The sequence below is a fragment of the Athene noctua genome, chromosome 1 (genome assembly GCF_965140245.1).
Source record: "Athene noctua chromosome 1, bAthNoc1.hap1.1, whole genome shotgun sequence".
NCBI lineage: Eukaryota > Metazoa > Chordata > Aves > Strigiformes > Strigidae > Athene > Athene noctua.
The window spans coordinates 105,015,897-105,040,191 of NC_134037.1; the positions used below are offsets into that span (position 1 = coordinate 105,015,897).

Consider the following 24,295-nt stretch of genomic DNA (forward strand, 5'->3'; position numbering starts at 1 on the left):
AAACCTTCCCCAGACCTTTCAATTCCACTTGAGCTATTTGATATAAATGAATCATAATTGGTGACACACTTTCCCAGTTAATTTTGCAAGTAAAATCTAATCCTAGAACTCTCAAAAGCACCTATGATCTGTCCTATAAGAACTATTTAATTGCAGGCATCTAGTTTCAGTAGATGCCCTGCTTTATCTAGGAATTTTCTGTGAAAATAGGTTCATTTGGAGTCTCTATTCTTCGAACTTCACTTTGAAAATGTGGATCTAAGAGAGCTTTCTGGAAGACTGAGATACCGGTTAACTAGAAACCAAAGGGATCCTTTTTCTACTTGAAACAGAAATTAGATTGTTTTTTTAAATTAGTTGCCAATCATCTATCTGATGAAGGTTGGAACGCAAGTCAGTCTCATAATCTGAACAGAAGTGTCTTGTCAATTGTATGAGAATTTCTAGCATTTCAAACTTTTCCATATTTGCAATCTAACCTGTTGTTTGTCACGGGAGGAATAGAAGCCCAACTAGAAATAGAAACTTCAAACATTGTTTTGGTCAAAAGTAGTAATATATTTGTAGTTATAAAAGTTACTCATTTCTATTTAATAGCAAATCTATTTCAGATGACAAAGTTACAGACACTTTCATCCTGAAGAAATATATCAAAAAAGGGGACATGAAAACACAAAAGAATTCCTATAAAGTCTTAAGTGGTTTGGTTTGGTTTTTTGTTTGATTGGTTGGTTTTCTTTTTATTTAGAACACCCTTGCTTCCATCTCTATTGCTGACCAAAGGGACAAGGTTCCCTTGAATCTGATATGAATCTTGGAGTCTGTAAAGGTTTTGGAACTGAAACCATGGAATATGTTATTTTGTTGCATGGAGCAATTAGTTACAATCTACTTACAATGGCCTTTTAATTTACTCAGTGGTTACTGGAAGCTCCTATAATGCATTTCTTGTCCATAGCTGCTTGTCAGAGACAACTATTTTAAATGGACAAAGTTTTCAGCATTAAAGGCATGCTAAGCATTTAGCAGGACATGAAAGGGATTTGGTAAAACTAGGAGAAAATCACGCTTCTGGTTATGAAAGTTAAGTGGGGAGGTTGCACTGGAGAAGGATGGTCTGAAAATGGTACAGACATTAACTTGGGTGAAACCCATCCTATTCTGCAAGTTAAATTTTCTTCTCTATACTGTTCATTGCAGCTAAGATCGGTTAAAATTTAATTGAGGGAAACTTTCAGATAAATTTAGCAAGTTTAAATCAAGTGCTTCATTCATTTCTGTGTTCAAAAACAAATGCATTGGTTGTAATGGCAACTGACAGGTTCTAGGAACTACTCACTTAGGAGAAACAGAGGAAGAGAAAAGCTGTACAGGACTTGAAGGTGTGAAGAGTAACCAAGGTACTGAGGCTGCCTGTACGACTCCAGCATGCACTGCCCCATCCCTCCAGGCAGGCAGCTCAGAGGGAGGCAAGAGGCAGTGGGAAGCCGTGGTGTGATGTGACTGATTCCCCAAGGTTTCCCAGTGAGCAAGACACTCATAGACAGAAGTGGGGTCTCTGGGGTGGCAGCACTGTGCCAGGGAGCTGCTGTAGCCATGCCAGGTGTTCCTGCCCTGCACAGGGAGAAGAGCTTTGTGGTATGCAGAGGTATGCAGTGGCATTGCTGTGGCTATGTGCTTCTCTCCAAGCACAATGCCCAAAATGAAGTTTTTCTTGAGTTTTACCTAGCAGCAGAATTTTTTTTTTTTTTTTTTTAAAAAAAGAAAAGAATAATACTTTTCTGAGACAAAACCCTCAGGAATTGCATCAACTATATGAAATATAAATATGTTTCCTCTCCCATTGCATAAATGATGGATTAGCTTTTCACTGGAGAAACCGAGAGTAGGATGTAAGGACAATTTGTGTAACTCACAAAGTAGGCTGTGGTGTACAGCAGCAGATTGTTATAAAACATGACACTGTAGGAAGTATGATTGATGTGTGATAGAAACCCCTTGGTAGATCAGCTCACTAAAGTACATGCCCTATCTTGAGAGTGCCGTGGTTTGTATTATGTGCAGTGAGCATCTGGACAGAGATAAACCACCTGTTGGAATATTATTTTATCTAGTAATGTGTGAGATTTTTTTTAAAGTATAATTAATAATACAGGACTTTCTTTGTTGTTTATGGAAGAAAAACATTTGTCATTTTTCAGGATAAAAAGCAAGAACTTGAGTGTAGAAGTGAGGAGGTACCATCCTTTTCTTGAGCAAGACATGACTCTCTGATGTAGGGAGGAGAATACAGAGAGCTGAACGTGACACATGAACATGTCCTCATACCAATTAGCAGCAGATGAGAAGTATGCTGCAGCAGCAATTGTCTCTGTAATAGCTGTGGGATGCACAGAGAATGCCAGTTTGCTTTATGAAGGTAACTGAGCAGAACTGCCTGCTTGGCATGTGCTTCACTGGGCTGGTCTTTTGCTATCATCGAGACACCACTTTCGTAGAGCAAGTGAATACAGTTCTAAAACCAAAAAAAAAAAAAAAAAAAAAGTGTGTGATTTCCAAATCCCCTAGTACAAGTTTTATAAATCTGGTGTATCCAGACCTCTGATTCTGAATTGCATTAAGACCCCTCAGGAATTGCACCCTGGCAACTCTTCAAGCTCCTGTTGATGCATAAACAGGCGTGTTTATGAAAACAGAGTAGCTTGGATCTGTTTGTCCCTTTTTGATTGGGGACGAGCTAATTTTATTTTAAAACTCAAGGGTCTTTTCTGCTTGGTGCATGAAGGGACAGAGTGAACTCAGTGGAGCTGAAATTTCCTGAGTTATAGTAATCAGTAATTTCTAGCCCTGGCTCTAGGTTAGGGAAGGTCTATGTTGGTCTAGAGACACTGTGACTTTTTTCCACTGCCCTTAGTCAGACTTCCTTTTCATTATATTAGTGCAGGGAAAAATTACAAAGCTGGGGGGCTCTACAACTTGTAATTGAGGATTATTTCCTGTCATTTTGTCCTTTTATGTTTAGTTTGACAGGGTTTATTAGTCATGATTTGGGGAAAATGTTAACTTTTTTACTTTTTTAAATCTAACTGAACTCTTATCAACATTGCATTTATTGTTTACACAATTACTATCTGGAAACTGATATTAGGGCAAAATATCTAGGAGTAAAATATATTCCCAATGAGATTTGTTTTTATTTGAATGAAGTTGAGTGAGGTTCAGCTTTGTCTCCTACGTACTGAAAGGAAAAAGTAGTTTTGACAAAAGAGCTTTGGTGTAGCTTATCTACATGAGAGCAGAACCAAAAATTAAGAGAATAGGTTTCATTAAAAGATCTATGTTGGTTTTAAATACGAATTTTGATAATAGCCAAGATATTAAAAAGATGAAATTTTCACAAGATAAAATTTGTGAATTGGCTTTTTCACAGGAAAATGTGATTTCCATTGAATGATTTTTGTGTATATGAAAAGCATCTCTTATGCAAAATTTAAGACACTAAGAAACAAATTTCTCACTAGCTAAAGTATTTACTTTTTATTTAGAAGGGTTTTTTTTCTATCAAAAAAGTAATTTTTTTAAAAAAAGGTTTTTGTTTAATTTCTCCATGGAAAGTAAGCCTCTGGCCTCCCTTGAAGTGCAGATTGTTGTGCTGAAAAGTAAAACAATGTCAAAAATGCTGGGGTGTTACTACTACTGCTCCCCCAACACAGGAGTGATACTTTGGAGGAGAAAAACTTTAGGATTAAAACTGAGGGGTACTGCTTGTGAAACATCTCTGTAGCATTCTGCCTATGCGACCTTGACCAAATCATTAAAATACCGATCCTGGGAGATGCATTTGAAGGCATTTCACAGATGCTGGGGCCTGTGCTCTTTGTGTTTCAGTTTCTCAGTTCAAAGTGGACCAGTAGCGATTCATGTATCACAGGCATATCAAGGTGCTATTTTACACAAGCCAGTGAAGACAAAATGATTTCCACTTTCAAAGGGACAGAACCATGAACTGTTAACTGTTTCTCCTAAGCTTTGTTTGCAACACTGAAAGAGCCAAATACTCCAAGCAGTCCAGTTTATGCTAGAAGTCCCTGTTTTGCTCATCTAAGTAGATTTTTCCCTGTTGCTTCACTTCGAAACACAGCACATCTGAAGGAGAATTGTGTCTTCTTTACAGGTACTGAAGCCTGCCAATTACAAGTCCAGTAATAGATATTTCCAGGTAGCAGAGGCTAAGGCATAGCTTAACCGATTGGTATTAACTACATGTAGCAGATAAGAAAAGCTGCTGTTTATTTAAAAAAAAAAATTAAATTCTGAGTTTCCTTCTCCACAGTACACATACAGTATAAAATAAGTTGGTGAATTGTGCAGCAGTTTAATTTTATCTCAGAGAGGATTGTATGACCTAGACTTTCATTTGATTTTTCACAATGTGTGCTGTGTCATATGGTTAACCTAGTAGGACCTGGTTTTAATAGTTCTGTTCCTGCAGTCCTTTTAAAATGTGTAATGTAATATATGTAACTTCTTAAACATCTCAAGTATTTTGTAATTTAGGCTTTGGAAACATCTCCCCACGCACACAAGGTGGAAAGATATTCTGTATCATCTATGCCTTACTGGGAATTCCTCTGTTTGGTTTTCTGTTGGCTGGTGTTGGAGATCAACTAGGGACAATCTTTGGAAAAGGAATTGCCAAAGTAGAAGATACCTTTGTTGTGAGTATGCTGACTGCCTTGTTTGTTCTTCATGCTGCTCGTTGTTCTGAAGTTAATGAGTGAAAAGTCCAAAAAACAAGGTATAGCTCATCATTGTAACTAGATGTATAGCAAAAGGCAGGAAGAACTTCGCAAAGTCTGAACATGTTATTGAACACGTCTGAGAATTGGATGAAGCCCAACATCTGCAGTAATTATGGTTGGGAAGAGGAACAAGATCCAAAATGTTTTATTTTTGCTCTGCCCTCATAATACTCCTAAGCTTGCTGTGATGCTTACCTGTAAAGGTTTTATTATAGATCATGGTAGGAAATAAATAACTCAGAGTTGGAAGAGGGGATCTGTGAGGATAACGTGGAAATTATTGCTGCTGCTTTGAGTTGATTCACAGAAGATGTTTGGTGTCTGAGTCTAAAATCATAGTTCTTAAAATATCTACTCAGATGCCATCATTCTTGAGGAAATGCTTACAGTCTGTAGGCACCTACATTTCCAGATTTACCGGTCTGTAGGTGACTAAAGCTTTGGGCATTCATAGAGACAGGGCATAATTGGTACAGAGCCTGTTGGTGCTCCCCTGACGTTGGACTCCTCTTTGTGGTCTCCTCACTAGGCTATAGGATGTTCTACAGTTTAAGGTGTTTTCAGCCTCTTTTGCTAAACTGCTTAGCACAGCATAGATTTCATGCCCTTCATTTTCTCTAGTTACTGATCTTTAATTATTCATGCAAAGTGGCACAGCTTCAGTAGAGGAAGAGACCTGTCAAAGGGACTAGAAACTTGTGCAGATACTGATAAAGTTCAGCCATAGCGAGTCCTTAAGAACCAAGTGCCTTGAATTTTAGCAGAGGAACTTAATTTAGTCTGTTTCTCACACAGAAAAGTTTATTAAGGTTGTATTTTACTAATGCAGTTATTAAAAATGTATTGAGATTTTTGAAGCATAGAATAAATGGCATAATGAAATTTAATTATATTACTTATTTAGATGTTTTATTAACATTTAATAAAACATTGTAGGTTTAACTATTACCTAATGTTCAAAACACATATGAAATCCTATTTGTCTTTTGATATGTAGAACATGTCATGTTCAGTGAATACTTAGGAAGCAGCCTGACTTTGTAGCTGTTTGCATCAGCACTGCAAGTGTTAGGATTGTTTTTCTGCAACAAGCCCTAATCTTGCATGCAGGACACCTTTTGTACATAGAAAGGGTCTGCCATGGCTTTATATTTGAAGCAAATCTAACTGGGGCTGTGCTGAGTAGTCATGCAATAGGTAAATAGAAGCTTGAAAGCTTTTTAAGAAAGGGCAGGTATTTTTGACCTTGAAACATCAGTTCATGTCTAGACAATGTACTGGTGAATAACATCCCTTTCCACTGAGATTTGTCTAAAAAAGAAAAGAATATTCTATAAGAACATTTTATTTTATCCTTCCTGGGTTTTTATAACTGAATTTTATTTTTTGCTTAAAAGTAGAAAAGATTTGAGACCGATTTGTGTGTTGCTCATAGGGATAGTGGTTTTCCTTTTTTAATAATGGATGCATCCCTACAACAAGAATGCCTGAACAAAAAGCAGCATCTTGCCCCTTTTTGGCAATATCTGAATGAAAGCACTGATCTATATTTTGCAGTCTGGAACATTCCCTTGTTCTGTTTACTAGTTCTTCAAAAGAAGAACTGGGAGATGCTGATGAGTCACAGCAGGGAATTTCATGTTGCCATAACCCAAAATGCTACTGTGATTTGGGTTACAAAAGCTGGAGCTTGGTCATGCTGACTATAAAACATACTTTCCATTGGCACTAAACTTAAATAAGAAAACATTGTGAGTAGTGATTTAATTTTTGTTCCCCTTTTGTTAAGGTTTCCACTTTTGTGCATTCCCTTGCTTCTTTTAAGTTGAACCGACATGCTTTGGTTGGATGGAAAACTATGGAAAGAAGTCAAATTGGCAGAACATGTCAAATGGGACTTTGCAGTGGTCTGTTCTAGCTTTGGTACAGGTTAAAAACAATATCATTAATAGCTTACAGAACAGATAAAGGACTTGGTTCATTAAATTTGCAGATTACCTCAAGCTGAGGAGAGAACAGAAAGTTGGAGGACAATTAGAATTCAAAATTATCTTGAAAATTTTGAAAACCAGTCTGAATATAAAGGATTTGATTCAAGGAGGACAAATTCAAAGTACTATACGAATGAATAATAAAATATGTAATTACATGTCAGGAAACAGCTGTCTAGATGCAATTTTGTAGAAATGTTCTGAGGACTCTAGGGGCTCATATGCCAACGTGGGTTAATGTCATGTTGCTGTGAAAAAAAAAAAAACAAAACCAAAAACATCATAGGAGTGTAAATAAATACAGGCAAAGCATAAGATCCTTCCATTCTATTTTGTGGTATTTTTTTATATCTAGTTTTGAGTACAACACTTAACAAAACATGGATTAGTTTGCTGGAGCCAAGGGATAACAACAAGAATAGATGGGTGAAGAAAGACTGAAAGAAATGCATTTAGTTGGTCTTAAGAACATATGACTGAAAGAAAACACCTGTAAAAGTTCACTGGAAAGAGCAAAGTGGCAATTTCTTTGTTTGCCTGGGATAAGACCATAAATAGTAGACTTAAACTGAAGGAGATGAGATGTAGGTTAAGCATTAGGAAAACTGTTCTTGTCATCAGAAAGTTAAGCATGATCCCATGTTGCCTGGCCAGTAATGACTGAAGTGGCTTTGGTGGGATTGCTTTTGTCTTGGGACAGGTTTGGAAAAAAGTGATCTCTTCACCTCCCTTCCAACTCTGTTTTCTGGGGTTCTGCTCAGCCAGTTACTTGATTAGAGAGAACTGTAAGGTTAAAATCCACCTTTTTTATTCAGTTACTTGTGGATGCACAAAAGTAGAGACATCGTAGGTGCAAGTACTACTTGAAGCTCACTCAAATATCTAGCCCCCACTCAGAACTTTAGCATGATCAGCTCTTAATATTAATGAATGCCACACATGCCACTCACCCAGATCACGAATGTGGCCATAATGAAGAGTGAAGCCCTGCTCTGCATTTCCTCCTGGCAAATGTTTCCTAGGATAGCCACGTTTGCTTTGAAAACACTTTCAAAATAATACCCTGCTTTGACTTTCCTGTTTGAGAGTTATAATGCACTGTCCTCTTGAGCAACGTAGTGCTCACTGGGGGTGACAGGTGCTTATGTACAGTGGTGGAGTTTTATTAACGATGGGTTTCCTCTCTTTCCCCTTCCCTTTCCAGAAATGGAATGTGAGTCAGACAAAGATTCGCATAATTTCAACAATAATATTCATACTGTTTGGCTGCGTGCTGTTTGTTGCTCTTCCTGCAGTTATATTCAAGCACATAGAAGGCTGGAGCACACTAGATGCAATTTACTTTGTTGTTATCACTTTAACTACCATTGGATTCGGTGACTATGTTGCAGGTAAGATTTCCTCATAACTCTATCTTACAGTATTTTGCACAGTGATATATGTTATGCATTTTTGTATTATTTTGGGACAGACACATCTCTGTTCTGGTGCCTCTCTCCCAACTTTACTCTTTATCATTCTCTTGTCAGTGCATGTGAGGGCAGCTGCCCTCATCTTGGGTCATGTGGCAGGCTAGAGATAGGTTCTGCCTGTCTCTGCATACTCCATTTTTTCTTCTCTTGTACTGTTGAAAGATGCTTTACTTAAATTTTAGGTAGATTTTTTTTTTGTTCTTACAGATTGAGTGAAGTTCAAGAATTAATACAGTGGTTTAGTCTGACGATTTTTTTTTTTTCAGCTGGAGTTGCTTAAAATATCACCCCCTGTGAAGTTATATGACATAGTTTTTGTGTGCATCTCTTATTTTCAAAGTAGTGTTCCAGAGCTCTGTTTCTGCCACTGAGATGTCTGTATCGCTGTTGGATCCTGCTTCTGTGTTTGTTTTCTTTTTTATGTATGCATTTGTCCATGTGTGTTTTGTGCCACAAGGAGGTTTAGCACAACCCGTAGATAACATGACCAACTTTTATGGTTCTATTAACCCAGATTGTATTGGTTGTAAATAACTTAGACAAATTGAGCTAAAAAAAGCTTGCACCAGTTCTCTGCATCAACTTTTTTCGTGAAAAGATGTTAAGAGATGTTAGACTCCTCCTCAGAATAGGATTGACTAAGTATGTTGTCTGTGTTAAGTGTGTTTGATCTGAGTCAGTGATGTGTTGAGGCGAGGATTAGAAATTCAGAGCTTTGTGCTCTGAGTCCATGACTTGCTTTCTTCAGCCTGATCTCATGCTTCTCCTGATGCAGCACCATCATCTCTCTCTTTCATGAGATGCTTCTCTCCGACCTCTGAGCTCTGTGCAAGGCAGAGGTAGCTCAGAAATGCAGCTGAGAAGGACAGCAGTGCTAGGCTGCTGTCAGTGACCTTCTCTGCTGGAGGGAAGTGTTTCTAGCAGACATCCACATGGCGTGGGTTCTTCCTGTGTCCCACGTGTAGCCACAGGTGTTGCATGGGTCCGGGTGCACTAAAGTGAGGGTCTCAGGTTGGGTAGCTCCTCCGAGTGACTTGCACACCTGCCTGAAGTTCTCCCTGATGGCAGGAATGTGACTGGTCGTGTCAGTTGCAAAAGTTTTTCAGGTTGGTGAAGTCCCACAGAGACCTCTGAAGCATCTGAACTGTTTGGCATATTCATAAATGATCTGGGTAAAGTGGGCAGAAATTTAGTTAGTGTTGAAGATACTAAGTTCTGCAAGGTTTTTGAAAAATGAAGGCCACATAGGAAGTTGCCAAAGTTTCTTATAAATTGTAGAACTGGGCTGTAAAATGCCAAAGGAAATTTATTTGGACTTCTACATAGTTTTTTTGTGATGTTTCCATATTTTTTGAATGCATCTCACTGGTTTCTCCCCTTCCTTTTTCCTTTCCCATATTGTTTTTCTTATTTCCATTTTTTCTTCAGGAATTTGTGATTCTGGTCAGATTCTAACTTGCACCAAATAAAAAATTTATACTGTTTCCAAGCCAAGAGTCTGGGTGTTTTAGACTTTTGTTCCCGAGGGGTATGTGTATGTCAGGGAATAAAAATAGTAGTGTATAAAGTCCTGGTTATATTTACTGTAAAACATTATGTGAAATGGCCCACTTGGCTCTAAGTAGAACACTGAGTACATTCATCATTATTCTCATTACACATTTCCATGGATTTTTCTATTTGTAGACCACTTGATATCATAATATGTTCCTACATCATGTCTGCTTTGCAGTTTTACCAGGAAACAGTTTCTCTTTCTACAGAATGTCTTTGAATTACATTGTTCTATAGCTTATGGCCCATTATGGTTCACTTCATATATATTTTTTATATTAAAATTCCACTGTAAATGCATGATGTCAAAATGTCATGAATGTTGAATTTTCTTTGAGTAACCTGCACAAGACTTGTATTTGTACTGTAATATGTTATTGACCTTAGTTTCAGTGTGGGGGAATTGGATTTGTGCTTTCAGAGATGATGCTCAAGAGAAACAGGGTTAGATGACTATCTGAATCATAACTGGGGGGTTAACATTGCCGCTGGCCTGTATTTTGTCAGAGATGAAGTTGAGAGTATTATCATCTTTGTGTGGACTAACATATTCAGTTTATGGCAGATTTTTCAGAAAGATCCATTTGTTTTCTTGTCGTTACAGTACATAATTGTCTAGTTAAAAAGTCTGAAAAATAGGTAAGGTATTCATTGACAGTGCTTTGTATTGCAGAAGCTTACAGACATTGGTGTACATAAATACTAAGCTATTTGAAGAAAATTGATGTTGCAAGTTCTCAGTAAAGCTGATAACATTTGTCTTAAGGGCTAGGCTTTCTTATTAATTTTGAGGAAGTCTGCAGAATCCTTTACACACTAACAAAATAGTAAGTTGTCTTTGTGATTTTTTTTTTTTGTTTGGTTGGGGTTTTTTTTAGGTAATTCATAAGTATTATGCAGACATTAAGGGCCACTGATATTTTTGTGGTAGGCTTAATCTAGAAAACTCTGTCCTTGAAGTTTAGGAAAGCTAAGTGGCTAAACAGAAGCAAAATAAGCATGTAGAGTTAAGGCATGTAATGATGTATAAGGCTCTGGGGAATGTTGTCATGACAGAATATGGACATTGCATCTGAAATTGTGGCTCTAGAGCATGGTGTTCTTGGTTCTGGTTTGTCATGGTGATGTATGTAGCAGCCAGAATGATGCTTCAGTCCATTTAGTGCCTAGATGGCAATGCATTTGGAAAATCCTCACACTGGCATTAATGTATTATTTTTTCTGATTGTTCCTGGCCAGAAAGGCATATTTCTTAAATAATACTTGGAGTGAAAATTACCTTCTTCCACTTAGAATTATAGACATATCTAAAGCAGAGTGATGGGTAGTGAAGAAACATTTCTTACAATATCTGCAATTTTTCACTAACACGGAGCTCAATGCTTTCTGGCACCACTGCACTAAGAGCAGAAGAGAAGCCCCAAAGAACTTTTAGGAGGTAAAGGAGAGAGTGTTTCTGAGTAGCTGTACCAAAAGAGAGCCAACGGAAGAAGTTGTGATTCAGGAATGTAATGGTGTTAAAGGCTGCAGTGCAGGTTGTCATATTAGAAATTCTTGTAGAGTTCTCCAGAATTTTTCTACAAGTTTCTTCTCATTTGTACTGGAGGCAAAGCAGTCTCTGGGAAGAGAGTAGAATGCGAAAACATCTCCTTTTGTACTCAGAATCTAGGTTGGTATTTGGAGCCTATGGAAATTTCAGCTGTAGTTTCCACCATCAAGAGAAGCCTTAAGGCAAACATAAAAAACTGATCACTCAAGGTGGATGCAAGGAGGGAAAAGGTGAAGAGCCCTTGTAGTGCATGTTCAAAAAAATATATGGACAGTATTCCAAAAACCAAAAAACATTTCTCTGTCTTGTTTTTTTGTAGTTTTTGGAGGAGTTTTTTTGTTTTTGTTTTTTTCCCCCAAGAAATAAGTATTTGAAGTAATTTTAAACTGAAGAAAGTTTATGGCTGTAGTTTTTCACACAAAAAGGAAGTAAGAAACTGTACTACAGCCTGCACTGTCTTATGAAAATCAGGACATAGTCAAATGTCCCTTTTCTTGTTTTCAAGATAAACAATTGACTTTAATATGACAGAAGAAAATCCAGCCAATATTATGAATATTCTGTGAAAGAGAAAAAGAGATCTTTTCATGTCAAATGAGTCATCTTTTAGTATAATGAAAGATATTATTGGGTGCTAAATTTAGCACTGAGGTATGTGTATATATATGGATAATATGACATATTGTTCGTATGTGCAGATAAATCCTTTAACTGCAGTGCAAGTTGGAAGGCATAATCAAATATTTCTAAGGGAGTTAATCTAACAGGTTTCAAATCTAAACTAGATAAGATGTCCAAAACTGGACTGAATTAAGTAGAAGTCAGAAATATAAATAGCACATCAGTAGTCTGTTTCACAGCGGGACATAATGATGATACAAGGTTACGCTGCAATCAGTCCAATTCAACAAATCACAGCATTCTGCAAATCTCACTTTAAAAATATATTCTGTTTTGTGGAGGGTGGGCACGGTTTGTTGTTTTTTTTTTTTTTTTTTTAGTTTGTTTTTTTCTCTTGTTTGAACTCTGAGTTTTAGCTGATTGCTTCTTCACTGATTTGGTTTGTAATTGAATTTGTTGTATTGCCACTGTAATACAGGTATCTGGGTGTGTACTGTATTGCTTGGCCTGAAACCCAGTTTGTAGATTACTGAGATATTTTAGTTTAATTTAATGTCACTGAACAGGAACACTTCACCTTGTGGTCATATCAGTCCAGCTGATCTGCTCTCACAATGTGATGTTACTAACCCGGCAGAAAGAAATCAGTGTTACGCCGAACAAGAGGCGTGTGTTGAGCATCCCGTAAGAGAGCTGTGCACTCGCCTGCAGGCTTTGTGTCTTTCTGGCATATGGAAGTGCTCTTTGCCACCTCAGGACTTCATGTCCATCATAGGGGCTGTCTGGTGTGAACCATGCAGCTCATTTTAAGATTAAGTCAGCATGCCATGTCTTGCTCAATTTCTGTATAGCATGGCATGTAAGGAGTGGTTTATAGCTGTGCTTTGTATTCTGAAGTAGCTATTTTCCACTGAGTGGCATCAAGTAACTCGTTTGGCCTACTTACATTCTTTCTTGCAGACAGTGCAATGTTATCATGTCCTGAGCGTGCTTTTTTTTTTTATCATGTCGCCACATAAAATAGCCTTTCTTCATCCCTTTTCACAGTCCTTGGAAGTAATTCCTTTCAAGCTGCAGGGCTGAACCACCGTATTTCTTTGGAGTGGGACAAATGATGTTACTGGATTAAGCACCAGTCACAACAGGGATGAAGGGCAGCTACTGGATATTCTGCAATTAAAACTGTGCTTGGATTTAATCACATTTCTATACCCAGAGTAATTTGTACTGCTGATAAAAAATAATGAAGACATTTCTGGGTTTGAAGGGCCAATTTTGAATAACCTGGAAATCTGTGCTTGTATGGAATTAAGATACTCAATGCCAATAGCACTTTCTATTCTCTGCTTCTACTTTCGAAGCAGAAGTGCAAACAAAAACTAGACAAGGTTACAGAAATAATTGCATATTTCTATTTTGAGTCAACTGTAGAAAGAATGGGGAAAAGAGTGGCAACAATAAAAAAATATTTTACTTTAAATGTACTTGTTTTATATAAATAATTAAGTAATAATACATATATTTGAAAGCCTGATCCCTTGCCTGAGAACCAGAATCTATCCTACTGCACCCCTGAAATCTTCTCTAATTCCATCTTTCACTAAAATACAGAGCTTTTCACCTCGGTAAGGAATATGTGTTTGGGCCATAAAACAACCTATGTCTTCCAAAGTGTTGAAAATCCCAAATAATTTAAAGATTGTTTGGCAGATGTAAGAATGGTGGCAGCAGCAATAGAATAGCCTGTGATGAAGATGAATGAAAATACCTCTGATTGCTCATAGATTTAAAGGGACTTTGGATCAAATCTTTGCCACAAAACATCTTTGCAATAAACTGGCTGCTCTTGGTAAAAGCTTGCGGCACTGAGACTTGTAGTTAAAGAGTAAGCACTCTCCAGTTGGAAGATATTTCTTTTTTATTGTGGTTGTAACCTATTTCAGGAAGAGGTCAAACAAAGTTGGAAAAAAATTTTATCCCTTGGCCCACAAAATTGTTTTTGCTAAACAAATAACAAAATGCAGCTTCTGCCTTCTTGTCATTTTGCTTCCTAAAGGCCTCTATAAAACCTGCTTTGCAAAAGAAAAGATGACAGCATTATTAAGTGAAAATTATGCTATGAAAAATCCATGCAAATGTATCATTGATATGCTTTTACAATGTTACCAGTAAAATCATTAGATTAATTATCTCACATACTTCAGTACAAATACATTCACCTTTACTTATACCCAAATACTTTCATACCCATTTATGTGAATTGTAAATCAGTAGTTAATCAATTCCATTTACTTTAAATTCCATAGAGCTGACTTTTGATCATGTTTTCCTAACAGTGTAATCCTATTTAATGACATTCCCAGGTAACTGCATTATAGCACTCCATGATGTTTAAGCATCACAGGAGACAGTAGTTACCTCAGGACAAACATCCCTTGGTATGTCTCTCTCTTCCTGATATTCCATTAAATTGAGACCTCACTCGAGGAGTCCTTGAAATTCAGAAACTCAACAGCTAATAAAGATTTTAGCTGTTAAGCCTTTTCCTAGAGGGTTGTTGATAGTCCGCTTCTTTAGGAAAGCTAAACTCCTTTGGGCATGGCTAGATGGAGCCATCTCCTGGCCAGACAGTAAAGAAAACTCTTGATTGAATATGTTGTAACTCCTGTCCTGGTAATTAACCTTGCTGTAAACAAATTCGGTATAAACTGTGACAGAAATGCTCCCTGCAGACTGGAAGAGTTAAATTCCAGTTTCTGTTTATTATCTTAACACACAAAAGTTAGAAACCAGCTGAGTGGATGCTTTATATGATACTTTGTTGTGCATTGTATGTTCATACAGCTGGAGAAGGTGAACAACCAAGCGTTGTTCATTTCTAGCTCCTGATAGAGCAGAGGCGTGGTGGTAATCAACCACTTTTTGAATGACAACAAATTTTGGGTGAATCATACCTAAAATCCAGTTAACAAATTGCTTCATTTCTGATATTCTGTTTGTCTTGGCCTGTGACAAACTCGACCCTTTGATGGTTGTCTTCTATTCCAGTCAGAGCCCTGTCTTCTGTCTTACTTGTGACTGTGCAGGTGTCGAAGTATATCCATTTTTGCAATGTGGATTAATCTCTTGGATAGTTGAATAAATCCCTACAACTCAATTTTATTGATGAAGAGGCTTATTGACATGAGAATTAGCAAAATTTCTATCTGTGAGAGCTTCCATACAAAGATACAAAAATGACCAGTAAATTTCTGTTATTTGCATATAATCTCTGTGATGATTAGATAATAACTAGGAAAAGAATTACTCTTCATGAGAGTTAATCTTGTTACTGTAACAAGGTGCTTGATATTTTGGGGTCAATTTTCCTTTGTTTCAGTAAAGGATGCAGATACATAAAGTAACATGTTATGTACCTATACAGACTAATGTGCCTGAAAAGGTTTTACTGTAGAGTCTCTTCAATTCTGGACAGATATGCACATCAAGCTTCTACTTGCAGCAACCTAAACTAAGAGCCTGGTCTTGTTGTAACACAGCTGAATTGTGAGTTTAAGGCTTCTGTTTTATTGTGCTGCAAGATGTGAAATGTGAGTTATATTGTGTTGTCAAGAGCTCGGGACGAACATAACTTTTTCTGTGCGGAAATAAGTCATCTGTTCTCCCTAGCTGTATTGTACCTGAAAGCTCCATTACAGGCATCTCTGAAATTTATCCTTTTTTACTTTAACACTGGAAGGAAGGAAGGGACTGGTGCTTATGGCAGTGGGATTGAAAAAAAAAGCTGCCTTCAGCTGACATCTGTTTTATCCACCTGTTTTTGAGTATGATCAGTTCAGCTCAAGTCCCTGCACCCTGGTTTCCTCCTCTGCGAAACAGAAATGATAATGTTTGCCTGCCCACCCAACAGGGACACTTTTTAATGCATGTGCTATTCTCCTTTACCAGGGCTAAAGGATTCATGTAGGTATTGAGATTTTTTTCAGAGTCCTTGCAAAATCAGATTCTTCAGGATGTAAACACATTGTGTATTCCAGAGCAATACTTAAAATTTGGTATAGCATTGTTATTTGGAGCACATCCTTTCATTCAAGCTGTCCTCAATGACCTCTACCTTAAATATGGTATATAAGAAATTGAATCAGTTTGTGTTAATTTTTTAATTACTATAAATGATTAGCAATCATTGCCTAAAATTTGCATACTCCAAACTGTGTTTTCAAGAGTGGATGAAATTAGATCATCGTTGATTAAAATTCAACAAAATGTTTTGCTATGAATTTTTGCATGGGTTATAAAATAGAAATTGTAAGAAATACAACTGTTCAGGGTTTTTTTTTGGAAAATAATTAAATAAAAACCTGTTTTGCACCTATAACTATTAAGTGCTTTAATTTCAACTGTATTGTTTTTCAGGGGGATCAGATATAGAGTACCTAGATTTTTATAAGCCAGTGGTGTGGTTCTGGATCCTTGTTGGGCTTGCTTACTTTGCAGCTGTCCTCAGCATGATTGGAGACTGGCTCAGAGTCATATCAAAAAAGACAAAGGAAGAGGTAAGAACATTTTGAAAGGCAAGAAATACTACTTTTTAAAAACTTTGATTAGAAGTCAGGTGAGTTTATAGTTACTTTTGCTCTTCGGGCATAAGTCAAAGCTGTTTATGTGTGAAGTATATGCCGTAGCTCAAACTGCAGCAAACTTTGTAGCAGTCTAGTCAAACATACAGTAATTTCTTTACATGGCTGCATACAAAATTAAATGTATTATTAAACTAAGTGTATATGCACAATTGCACCTGACTTACAGGAAAAAAGTCTCTAAAACGTTATTTTAGACAGTAGAATGTAGTCCTTAATTTTCAAGGGAAAAATCATTCTGCTTTGATTGTTTCTATATGGGATGCAGGTATGTAAAGAAAAATACTAAATCACTAAACAGTTACATTCCAGATACCTTTGATCATTTTATAGTGGTAATAGAATAAATGTTTTGTATCATGCAAGGTATTACAATGCATTATTTAAGTATGCATGGGTGCATTTTATCATAATATCTTCAGCGGCATGCCTAGTTATTTGTAGTCAGGTGCATTGCTTTCAGTTCAAATATATTTTTACTTGTAAATGTGTATTTATCATTACAAGGACGGTACAATATTTTACTTTAAATTCTGTCATTTATGAAAATGTCCTGGTTTTGAAAATGTTAGAAAATGAATAAAATTTCCTTTGACTGCAGCTAGCACAATTCGGGTATTACTAGAAGTTTGAGAAATAAATTAATTTTGTTTTAAGCAACATATTATTTCCCTCTAATTTAACTTAAGTTCTTCTGCACACTTCAGTTCATTTGTATTACTCAAATAAAACAACTAATTTCTTTCTGATGGAATGAATATGTTGGTTACTGTGCAGTGGCCTACTACTTACATTGTTTTAAATTGTTTTCCTAGATGTAGGGCATGGCATCAATGCCTAGATGTAATCCTCGCAATCCTTGAGTTCCCCAAGACCTTGCTGTAAAGGGTAGTTTATCCCAGTATACCTTCACTCATTAGAGACTCTCAGGGTTCCTGCTGCTTTCTGACCAGAGGGCAGCAGTGATGGTGACAGCAGGCAGGAGGATGTGAGCAGGATTAAGCTCATTTTGTGAGACACGAGAGGTGGGCAGCCCTTTTTCATTGCCCTTGCTATGCTCATAGCTCTTTATAGTTAGACAACGTTGTGGCAGGTCTGTTGCAAGTCCACTTTTACCAGGCACTTCATAAACGCTTAGCTCTGAAGCAGAGGACAATATTTATCTGATCAGTTTCATTTAAAGAGTATCATCTTTTGCCCCTGTGCTGTAAATCTGAAAGGACATGTATAACATTCCTTACACAACAAGCTTTACTGGTGTCCTTCACAGATGGTAGCAGCAGGTGTTACACAAGTGTTCCCATTTTCAAGTTCAACAGTTTGCAGGATGACCGTTTTGTTTTCTGGAAGAGCACTGAGGGCATCTTTAACAACCAACCTTCATGATTTACACTGACTGCAGGAAAATCTATAGGTCACTTAAAATGCCATTAACCTATATGGTTTGTCTTCATTATTCTGAACTTCAGAAATAGCTCAGTTTAGCCCATTTTTCCCTCTGCACTAGGAAGAAGTAAGAGCTGGGCAAGCATGTGCAGTGGTTCCCTTGTGCACTCTCCTAGTGTCTAACTGCTCTCAACTTGGGGCGTTCCCTAGACTGCATTTAGTTTCCCTGGGTTACTTGTTTCTGGATTCTTGAAAAAATGTGATATGGCTGAGGCACTATGACTTGGGACTATGCAAAAATACCTTGTTCAGACTTGGTTTTGCTGCATTGCCTCAGACACTGGTGACACAGTTTAGTTCTTCATGCTACTTCCATTAATCCGGTCTTTAATCTCACTTTTCCTCATACTCTTATCCAGACAGTAAGGTCTCTGGATAAGATGCTATCTTGACTGTATAATTGTACACAGCACACAGAGCGTTTAATCATGTTTAGAATGTCTCATTATCTGTACTATTATAATGAAGATAATATATTAAGAATGTTTGAATTTTATAGTATCTTGGTTTTGTTTTATGCTGAAGCTATTTCAATCTAGACTCACTTTGGAAAAGATTTAAAGAAACATGAATTGAACAAACTCATGATGCCTTTTACACATTAAATACGTTCTTATTTATATCAAGTAAAACTCTGTTTGCCAGGTTATGCAGCACAGTTCTATGCCAAACTTCCTCTTTTCAGGCACCAGGGATGTATGCCCTATTTCATCTTTCCATTCTTTCTCACCTTTGTAGCCTAAACAAGCATATTCATTGTGGCTACAGAAAGGAAAACCTCATTCTTCAGATATATCCATATTCTCTTGGCTGATGCAGGTATTCAGGATTTTGCTATACACAAATCTCTTGTTTGTTATGTTAGATTAAAGACAGACATAACAAAATTGGTACCATTTGTTCAATAATCATATCTCTGATGTTCAGAAATCCCCCCCCACACTTATTAACCCCTTGCTTAGGCATATCTAGAAAAAGTTGTAGCAGTTTAAAAATGGAGACCATTTTGAAAACTGAATTATGGCATAGCACGTTGTGTGCTAGTTAGAAAATATGAAAAATTATTTCTGTATTCTATCCTAATGATACTTTGTAGGAAGAAAGTTGTATAAATATATTGCATTTTGTTATGATTGGCTGCGTTTGAACAGAAGCGTTCTACAAATATTAATTCTACAGGTAGCATCTTATGATAAAAACTGCTGCTCTCAGCTCATCCTTACCATCTGTCGGGGAAAATTTGAGTGAAGAAGCTGAGGGAGTTCAGTGGAAATGTAGTCATCAAGTCTCCTCTATGCCAGCAGAAGCCAGAGGAGACTAAATTTCTTGTATAGTCTGTTTTTTCAGTTAAACCTAAATTTACAATGGTCTGTTCCAGCATCTATGGATGCAGATTAAAGCAGAGGAACCTATCTGGAGTTCAAATAGAAATGAGTGCAATGGAAAATCCTAGTTCTAAGTATGTTTTTTAACTGCCTTTTAAGGAAACATTCTGTCAGTGCTTGGGGAAATAGGTCATTATACCTAAAGGTAGTCTTTGAAATTAGAAACAATATTATACACTGAAATCTACTGTGAGACAGAGACTATGATAAAATCTATAGGACCATAATTGATGCACTCTGAAAACTGAAACAGTTTAATATATTTCCTAGGATATATATGACTGAAAATCTTTCTTCACCAAACTTACTCACTATGGGCATTAACACCTACAAGTAAACAAGATTTTGTGTAGGATTTGAGTCATACCTTTCGTGAAAAAAATAGTAGTAGTCTACCATGCTTTAGATAGGTACAGGAGGGAGCAGATCATTCATTAGATATCAGCTGTGTTGGTTTCAGCAGTTTAAGACTTGGCTGATAGTAGCCAAGTCTAGTGAACTATACCAGAGTCCAGGATGAAGACCGAAGTTTTGCAGGTGTTGAAAAGCCCCTCTCTTTACTTCCCCTCAACAATCAAAACTATATATCAGCTGACATATTTGATATATTTTTTGATAGGCAGCCATAATAATCTCCTTTTTGCCTTTTCCTGTAGTTTAAAGTACAAAATAGTTTATCATAGCATGTTCAGCATGTATATTGTGTAAGGAAACCTTCATATTCCAGAGAGTGGGCATTCTGATAACGAACATCACCTAATATCTGTAGACACATTTTTTAAATGCAGTTGCATTGTTCTTAAAAGCAGTTTACATAAGACTTTGCAGTAATAATGCATTTCACTGTTTCAACGAAATAAAACACCTTTTTTTTTTTTTTTTCTAGGATACTGGCAGGAAAGTTTGCCATATGCAAGTGGAACTGAGACCAAAAAATCTGATTAGATATGCCCTGATCCCCAATAATGCTGTATTTTGATATTAAAATCCAGATAACTAGAATGTCTGTCAGTTGCTCAGGTGGCTTTTGTCTCCTGAAATACTCTTGAGAGTTTTGAATGCATCAAATGGGGAGGGAAGTGAAAGACAAGTAGCGACAGAAGTGGGAGTCTTAGAAGGATAGATCTGCTGCTGGAAGCGGTTCATACAGTAAGATAGATGAAGTGTCAGAAAGTCACTGGAACATGCTGTGTGCTGTAATCTTAAGTAGGCGATCCGTCTCTGAAGTTAAGCTTCAGCTGTACTAGCTTGCCTTAAACTCCCTCCTCTTCATTATTCTCTATACTCTGATTACTCAGAACACTTTTAAAGTAGTCTGATTTTAGTCTCTTTGAATGGTAAAATTTCAGCAGGTTTTCCTTGTCATATTTTTCTTTTACTTCAGTATGCAGCAGCTTCAGAATTTCAGTGTTTCCAGGAAAAAAAGTATACCCAACCAAGAATCTTAGTCATTAGGGATATACATTTCAAATTCCTGTTTTTCAAATTAAGTGCTTAGGTCCCTTGGCTTCACGATATTCTCTGTTAAGCTCTAGCCCAGACTCCATTCAAGTCAACACAGATGAGATTCATGTCCAGTGTAGACATCAATGTTTGACCTAGTAATCTACATTCCCTTTATAGTCAGTGGAACAAAATAAGTGTTTCTAGCATGGTCCATTTGAACTTATTAAGGCATTTACCATATGAGATGAATTACATCCTGGAAGAGCCCATTATCTTCACTATATATCAAGAGCTCAGGTGACTGACTCATGTTACTCGTCAGCTCAGTTTGGAGAAGTGATTTTCTCATGCTGGTTGTCTGTCTTTTGAATTGAATGATATGGATCCAGCTTTAAAGACCAAGCCTAAAATTTCATGAGAAATAGCACATTCACTTCTTGTGGAAAATCAAGAGGCAATTGATGTATTTGGTATTTATAAACGAATTAAACAAATTTGACTCATCTAAATCATCATTCAGATTAATCTTGGCACCAATGGCAGAACTGTTTCTTGTGTCTGTCAAAACAGAATCAGGCTTGTCATGATGATGCCATGGAGATTATTGCACTCCCTGCAATATTTGTTGTCTTTTCATTTTACTAGCTCCAGGCTGAAGGTGCTGACCCAGCATAAGGGCACCGGCTTAAAGAGAACTTGAACCCATCTCTCATATCCACTTGGGAGGGAACCTAATCTGAGGCTGTATGCATGAAAAGATGAAAAAATGAGAGGACTCTAGTGAGAAACAGTTTTTCAAGGTTTTAGTGAGTTGAATTGGCATACCAGGCAAACAGAGAGGCCTCAAAGGGTGTTCAGTGAGGGTGGGCAGCCAAGGAGGAGGAAGGAGTTATTTCAGAGGCAGTGAGCTCTTAACCTGGCTCTTGCTTTTTTAAAAAGGAAAAACTGCTTACGTAGAAATGAAGGTGATAAGAATAACTCTTCAGCCTGGTGATCAGAGGCTTTTCACAAAGGTGTGAGCCAATTGCTCTTCCATTGTGCATTGTTTTAAGTGAGATAGATGGATCTGCTTCTGTTGAAGAAAACAGCTGTTTGGTCTTTTCCTTCTCTTACAAAAAATTTAAAAACCAATTGCATTAGTTTTAAGAATTGTATATCCACAAGTTCAATGGGTAGGTCAGACTGACTTGATGGAAGTCTCTTCGTAGAAAGCACTGAATTGGAAATATTTGTAGGACAGTCATGGTGTGAAAGCAATTGCATGTGAAGTCCTTTTGCAAAGCACTGATTAATAGGGGTGACACAATTCTAGTATGCGCAAGTGGGGTATGACTGAATTTCTGTAGGAAAGTGGTGTTACTGCTGCAGGTATTATTAAAAGGTATATTACCAGAAAACAGTCCTAGATTTATGGTCTAACCTTGAGAAAGAATGCAGAGAGCTACAAAAATTGCAGAAGAGCTGTCTGAAAAGAAGTTTGCCTAGCAGTAAGAGTTTTTTCCAGTCCATCAAATATGTACAGAAAACTATATTTGAGAAAGAATAGCCACATTCAAAAAGGTGATTGTTTCTAATAATTTCTATGAGATGGGGAAAATTAAAAACTGTTTCTATAGTAAATACAGTCATAGGTCTCCAGTCAAATTTGACTAGTGACAGGATATAAAAAACACACCCAAAACCCTATGAAAGTACAGTCCCTGCAAAACTTCTCTGAGTCTTTTAGATATGTAAAGAGTGATATTCCTGTAAAGAGAAGGTAGAAATGGCTGACCTGATTTTGAATGCAATTTGATCTCTTCCCTTCTCAAGAGACTGAGTAAAAGTCATCCTGGTGGTGTTCTTGGCCCTGCCCTAGTAACAGTCTGTAATGCTGATTTTCTGTATCGATCGCTCTTTTGCAAGTACACAGTAGCACTGTGTGCAGTAGTGAATATGGCAGAACATGTTGTTCTGAGAGTCCCAGGAAAACTAATCTGATGGTGGTTTTTGACACTTTCTTTGAGATGTCTTTCCTCATAGTTTTGTGTACTTCGGAAATGTGATGCCTGCTTAATTTCAGATTCAACACACGCACACAAAGGTAACATCTGTGCTGTTATCACTTTGGTGTGGTAGAGACAGCTGTTCTGTTATGCCATTTTAAGTACCAGGTCCTGAAGTGGTGCCGGTGTGGTGCTGATTACAAGAGATGTGCTGCCTAAATACACTTCCCCGAGCAGCACAGCAGGCTGTGCCTGCCGAGGGCAGGGGGGCACTCTCGGTGCCTGGCCCTGCTGTCTCACTGTGCTGTCCCACAGTGTTCCCCCCTGCCTCACCGTGCTGGCTGGACGCTTCAGGGGAATGGAAATGACTCCAGCGTGGGCTGCATGTGCTGGCGAGAGCTATTGAATTTGCAAAAATAAAATGGAAGTGACTTATACTTCATAGTAACAGAAATTGATTAAAGAGAGCTCAGTTATAGCAGTGGCATTTCTTGGAATTAATTACCCATGAAGATTCCCTGACTGTACATTATCATGGTTTACGTTAGGAAGTCTTGATTTTTGGAGACAAGATGTAATCAGTCCTTTACTGTGACAAATATATCTGTGATTTAACTCTATAGACAAAGGGATGTTCAATCTGGAATCTGTTCAGCCCACATCTTCATGATTAACATTCCTGAAAGCTTTACTTACTTAATCTAATCTCAGTGCCTTTAAATTATAAAAGTCACCAAAACATGTGAGTGTGTAGGTATTTGATAGCTGTCTTGTGGATGAGGCCCCAGACAAGGCCAGTTCAGCAGCATACCCTTGCTCTTCAAGAAGTGTTGACAGTGAGGAAACTGCTTTGCAGTCATGGATAAAAGGACCGAAGAAACTATGGAATACTTTCCTTTGCAAGGGATGAGTGCAGTTGTAATACTAGTATTGAACAACAAAATTGGAGCTTTAATTTTTCACACAAGTATCACTCCAGCTATTGACATTAGAAAGTTAAGAAAAAGACAGTTTTTACTGGGACTTGACCATGTAGTTACAATAGCCATTCCTTACTCAGTACCAAGTCATTTTTTTTTTTTTTTTCCCTTAGCATATCTTTATAAGCTAAAAAAGTCCAGTGAGTTTATGAAACAGTCATTGTTTCTTTCCTGTGGGAGAAAGTTGAGACAGTCTTTCAACTGCCTGTGGCTTGGGTTTCATTATCTTTCTAGTATAATTCTTAAAACGTTTGCTATTTCTGGCTGCAGCAAAGCCATTGGCTGTATAGTGCAGAGAGAATACATGCTGTTCTCCTCAATCACCTTAAACTCAGCTGGTAGAGCTTTATGTAAACCTAAATAGTTTCTTGAGGTTAATTCAGGTGGATGTCATTCACGCTTATCAGGTTGAAAGAGAGGTTTG

General features: G+C 37.3%; 1 protein-coding gene across 1 annotated transcript in view; it reads left to right on the top strand.

Annotated features, from left to right (window-relative positions):
* Window positions 1–24,295, top strand: part of KCNK2 (potassium two pore domain channel subfamily K member 2) — a gene marked incomplete at its 5' end in the record, with an annotated part of 74,578 nt that overhangs the window by 43,429 nt on the left and 6,854 nt on the right. The window contains 3 exons of the mRNA XM_074899585.1: window positions 4,558–4,718; window positions 7,998–8,184; window positions 16,406–16,545. Of these exons, the coding sequence (XP_074755686.1) occupies window positions 4,558–4,718; window positions 7,998–8,184; window positions 16,406–16,545 (488 nt within the window). The remainder of the gene's footprint in view (window positions 1–4,557; window positions 4,719–7,997; window positions 8,185–16,405; window positions 16,546–24,295) is intronic.